This window comes from Charadrius vociferus, unplaced genomic scaffold (assembly GCF_000708025.1).
Source record: "Charadrius vociferus isolate BGI_N301 unplaced genomic scaffold, ASM70802v2 scaffold115, whole genome shotgun sequence".
In the NCBI taxonomy this organism is placed as follows: Eukaryota; Metazoa; Chordata; class Aves; order Charadriiformes; family Charadriidae; genus Charadrius; species Charadrius vociferus.
The window spans coordinates 761,046-766,401 of NW_009648636.1; the positions used below are offsets into that span (position 1 = coordinate 761,046).

The 5,356-nt window shown below is 40.1% G+C and overlaps 1 protein-coding gene across 1 annotated transcript in view; it reads left to right on the plus strand.

Moving 5' to 3' along the window:
- FBXO3 (F-box protein 3) overlaps positions 1-5,356 on the plus strand; it is a 30,876-nt gene that overhangs the window by 11,669 nt on the left and 13,851 nt on the right. Inside the window, exon 3 of the mRNA XM_009886292.1 lies at positions 3,014-3,103. Coding sequence (XP_009884594.1) covers positions 3,014-3,103 — 90 coding nt within the window. The remainder of the gene's footprint in view (positions 1-3,013; positions 3,104-5,356) is intronic.

The window sequence follows — 5,356 nt, forward strand, 5'->3', positions numbered from 1 at the left end:
GGGGGGGCAGGACGGGCACAGCCGTCCCAAAGCGCTCGGCTCTGGGTAAGGAAAAGGGTTTGGCTCCTTCTAGAGGAGCTGCCGTGTGGAGGACGTGTCCTAAAGCACCGTTCCCTTCCAGAAACAGTTCGCGTGTGTGTGTGTCCCCGGTCTCCCTCCCTTTTTTTTTAAGCAAAAAGTAACGTTCCTTGTTTTTCTCACCCCCACCTATGTTGTCTTTGTACCTAAATTACAACTCATAGAATGGTTTGGGTTGGAAGGGATTTGAAAGCTCATCCAGTCCCACCCCCCTGCCATGGGCAGGGACATCTCCCACCAGCCCAGGGTGCTCCAAGCCCCGTCCAACCTGGCCTTGAGGTGAACCAATAACTGAATTTATGAAGTCAATAATTTGCTGAAACTGTTGTGTATCTACGGGCAAACAAAGGGCGGTCTTGTTGCTTAATATTCAGTTATTTGAGAGAGCTGCCGTTTGAGGAAAGCCAAACGGAATGAAATCAGGTGATTTTTTTTCAGGCAGAAAAACCTGAATGAAAGTTGCAAGCTCCTCTTGGACACTTTACTAGATGGCTGAAGAGTTATGAGTCATACAGTGAAGATGAGAGTATATTTTCAGCTAAAACCTTACCAGTGAAGCACAAGCACTGGCAGTGATTGAAATCACAGTATTTAATCAAAGAGGGAGAAATATGTATGAATAAAATAGAATATTATCAAAATGGTTTTTTGTTCATTTCTCCCCCCCATAAATATTAGTCAGGAAATCTAAGGACATCAGGGAGAATTCTGTTAATTGATTAATTCTGAGAATTGATTAAGCCTCAGCAAAAATTGTAACAATTGTTACAAGTTCAGTATGGATGATTTAGTAGTAGTTGCTAATGGTGTAGTAAAAGCACTGCCTATTTTTGTTATGTATTTGGCAAAATGAGATAGATTTTGCTGTGCAATAGCAATTAAATACTGTGTAGGTTTATTTATAAGGTCAGTAATGGTAGTTTTGCATAACTATCTGTTTGTAGTACTGGAAGTGTTCATTGAGGAAATCTCTAGGTTGCTTACATTTGTTTTAGTGACATGTATATACTCTGGCCAGCACAAACATTAGAGTTTCCCTAGTGTTCCACAGGTTGGTTAGTCTGGTGGTGGCCCTTAAATAATGGAAAAGCTGACAGGTGACCAAATATTTATGTAATTAATGAGAACGGCTTTAATTGCATCTTTATCATGTTTGAAGCCACATGTTCCTGTGATGCCACAGTGACTTCTTTCCTACCGGAAATTACTGCTTGATTGATAGACACCAATATAATGGATTTCTGTAAGGGCTTTGACTTTGGGATATTTCCCCATCCATTTCCCCCCCGCCCCCCCAAATATGTCCCCATGACATGAATGAAGCTCTTACATGGCCGAATGTCAAGGTATGAAGTGAATGTGTTTTATGTCTTTGTGCCATTGCAGAGAGTAATGGCAGGGCATACAGCAGAATCACTTTACTTTGTTGAGGTTGATTTTTAAATATTAACACAATTATAGTTTAAACAGTTTATAACGGATATTGGGGAGGAAGAAAAAAGATCGGATTGAACATGTAAATATGAATAATTCTGTAGTCTCAGGTGCAACATATTTTCGCCAGCCCTGGACTTTGGCTGATTTTACTTATTGAAGACAAGATTGAGAGGCGTCTTTATTTCAGTGTGTAACTACGTCCATTTACACTGTTGGTCTTTCTTACTTACCAATTTCTGAACTACACTGAAAAAAAACCCAACCAAAAGCAGTAACTGTAACCTTAAATTTGGTAATCTCATTTGAGGTATTTAGATGTTAATCACAGCCATTAAAACACGCATGTTAACTGTTAGAGCAAGCTACCAGAGGAAATGATGTTGCCACATCTAAATTGGTGGTATCTTTGGAGGAGTTTCTGTAAAGCATAACTGATAATTCAGCTCAAACACAGAAGGAAAAAGATTTATTGTCTGGTGTTCAAGTTAGATTGAATGAGGCAATAATTTCTTTTAAATTCTATAAATCTGTGAATAACACAATTGTTCCCTGTATTACTGCTCTGCACATTGCTGATGCTTTGCTGAACATTCTTATTCATACAAGACTGCAATGTCTTGTTGTCGATACCAGTTGTACGTTCCAGAAAGACTATAACTGTAAAAGTGTATATGGGAACAGACTGCATTTGATGGCACCTCCATCGCAGCTTTTAAAGAGCGAGTTAGCAGGCATCAGGAATATAGGTTAGCTTTTGCTCACGCCCTGCATCAAGCCAGGATCAACTTAAATGATTTTTGAGGACAGTTTTTAGACCTATATCCTACAGGTTTTTTAACACTGCATTTGCAATAGTGCTCTGTAGTGGAGGATATGATTGTTTTGGTTTCCTGAAGTAGCAATGTTACCTGTAATGCAATGGCAAGAGCTTATATATGGTCTTCATTAGAGCGAGGTTGCAGTACTCATTTCCAGGTCTATTACTCTTTGTATTTTATCTGTATCTGTCTGTCTTTCTGGTCATGAAGTTTGTTATTTAAACAACTTAAAGTGGAAAGTAATTTTGTAGTATTCAAACTAGATGGTTATTGTTTGAGCTTTCTGTAGTATGGAAATAGTGTAAAAGATAAGGTAGAGGCTGACAGTCCAGATAAAGCGATTTAAATCATAACATCTAGTCTGTGCTACTGGAATGCTTACTGCTGGTGGAGTGGAGTCAGACAATGTTTACGATGGGTAGGTCTACAGGATGACCTGCTTTACAAAATTACTTAATTGCTGACAGTTCCCGAAGTGTGTAGAAAAGTAGTTCATGACTTATACAGCTGTAGTGAAGGCTTTTAACCATTGTAAGCACAAGTCTAAAAAGGACAGTTAACTAACTTTCAAACTCTATATTTATTTCACGAGAATGCAGTGTGTTATACACTGATCAGTATTTATCCCTGTTTATTTTGCTGCTCTTTTGCAATTGAATTTAATGATTTTATATTTATAGTTGCTGCTGTTTAAGTCGAAGATTAAATCAGATATCGAGCCATGATCCATTGTGGAAAAGACACTGCAAGAAATACTGGCTTATTTCAGAGTAAGTGTGATTGTTTTAAGCCTTTTTTCTGTGAAAATAAGGCTTATGTTATTGTGCTGTCTGTTTATGTCCACATTACTTCTAGTAACTCTAAGACTGAATTGGTATTCACCAGCTTCTCACCAGCTTCAAACCGATGAAAGGTTAGAGGTGTCAAAAATGTTAATTTCCTAAAAAAATCTGCATGAATGTACAAGTGTTAAAAAGTTTTATAGATGGGTGGAGAAGAGATATCCTGCTAATGCCTAGGCTGAAGGTGAAGCTGCAGCTTGACCTTCTCGGACACCAGATGTTCTATGGAGGAAAGTAATATTCTGAGTGCTGTAATAATGAGGGGTACAACAGGATGGTTGTGTCAAGGGTGGCCATGACTGGAATCACAGAATAGTTGACGTTGGAAGGCACCTGTTGAAATCCTCTAGTCTAACTCCCCTGTTCATGCAGGGTCATCTAGAGCAGGTTGTCCAGGACTGCGTCCAGTGTCCTATCAGTGGGCGCTGCTGAGAAGAGTCTGGCTTCATCTTTACTCCTTCCTATCAGGTAATTGTATGCATTGATAAGATCCTCCTGATCCTTCCCTAGGCAGAAGATTTGCAGCTCTCTCGGCCTCTCTTCACGTGAAAGATGCTTTAGTCCCAGTATCACCTTTGAGGTCCTGCACTGGAGTTTTTCCAGTACACTCATATCTTTCTTGTAATGGGGAGCCCAGAACTGCATGCAGTACTCCAAATGTGTCTTCACCAGTGCTGACTAGGGAGCTAGGATCACCTCCCTTGACCTGCTGACAACATTCTTCCTATTGTGGCCTAGGGTGCTGTCTACCTTTTTTTCTGCAAGGGTGCATTGCTGGCTCATGGTCAGCTTGGTGTCTGCCAAGACCCCCAGGTTCTTCTCAGCTGTCTGGCCCCCAGGCTGTACTGGTGTCTGGGGTTATTCCTCCCCAGGTGTAGGACTTTGCATTACTCCTTGTTGAACAGGAGATTCTTCTTTGCCTGGTGAGGTTTCTCTGAATGGCTGCACAACCATCTGCTGTATCAACCACTCCTCACAGTTTTGTAGCATCTGCAAACTTGCTGAGCGTCTATGCCCCATCATCCAGGTCATTAATGAAGATATTAAATTGTATTGGCCCCCAGATGGAGCCCAGGGATATTATCACAAGTGACTTGCGTCCAATGGATCACCCTTTGGGCCCGGTCATTCAGCCAATTTTCAGTCTACCTCACTGCTTGCCTATCAAACCCATACTTTGTCAGCTTCTTTGTGACAACATTAGCAGGGAGACAGTGTCGAAGGCATCACTAAATTTGAGATAAACAACATCCGCTGCTCTCCACTTGTCCATCAAGCAAGTCACATCATGTAGAAGGCTATCAGGTTGGTCAAGCATTATTTCCCCTTTGTAAATCTATGCTGACTGCTCCTGATCACCGTCTTGTCTTTCATGTGTTTGGAAATGCTTTCCAGGAGGATTTTCCCCATCATTTTCCCAAGGAAATCACAGTGGGCTGTGTAAAATGTTTTACATACTTGTTTCTTTGGGTGTTGTGTTTTTTTAAAAAGCTCACTTTCTGTTCTGTTTGCTTGCATTGAACTCAGGATGTCTGTTAAGTGGAAGCTAACTATAAAGGTATCAATTCACATCTTTGTTAAAAAAAGCATGTTTTTCCAAGAGCTGAGAAGGCTCGTGGAGTTGACTGAAGTGAATCTTCAGTCAGTTTTGTTACTGCTTATGCCCTCTTTGTGTCCTGTTTTCTAGACAGTATCTTTCTTTTTAGATTGTAAATTCAGAGGATTATTAACTACTTATAACTTCAGTGATCAATTCCATATATTTTTCCATTACCCAGGTAATGCAGGTGTTGCTTGTATAACATGAATAGCCTAAGATGGCAGAACAGGTAGTGATAAGGAGTCAATGTATATGCATAAGTGGGTGGAGGAGATAATTTAGGAAAACATTTCCACAGTTGTAGTTTGCAATCTATATTGTGTCATATGGACTATATTAAAAATGAACAGCAAAGTTGAATCCACAAAGGTAAACATGCTGTGCATATTCTAATTACATGCAGCTTATGAAGATATAACACAACTTGTAACATTTTGCCTTGAGATTCACTGCATAAAAATCCTAAGCAATATTCATACTAGAATCCAAGCTAGAAAGGAAAACCTGGTGCGGGGCAGGGAAAGAAGGTATGGAAATGGGAAGTTCAAACTGAGTACCTGCTGCTTTGGAAGAGGAACTTC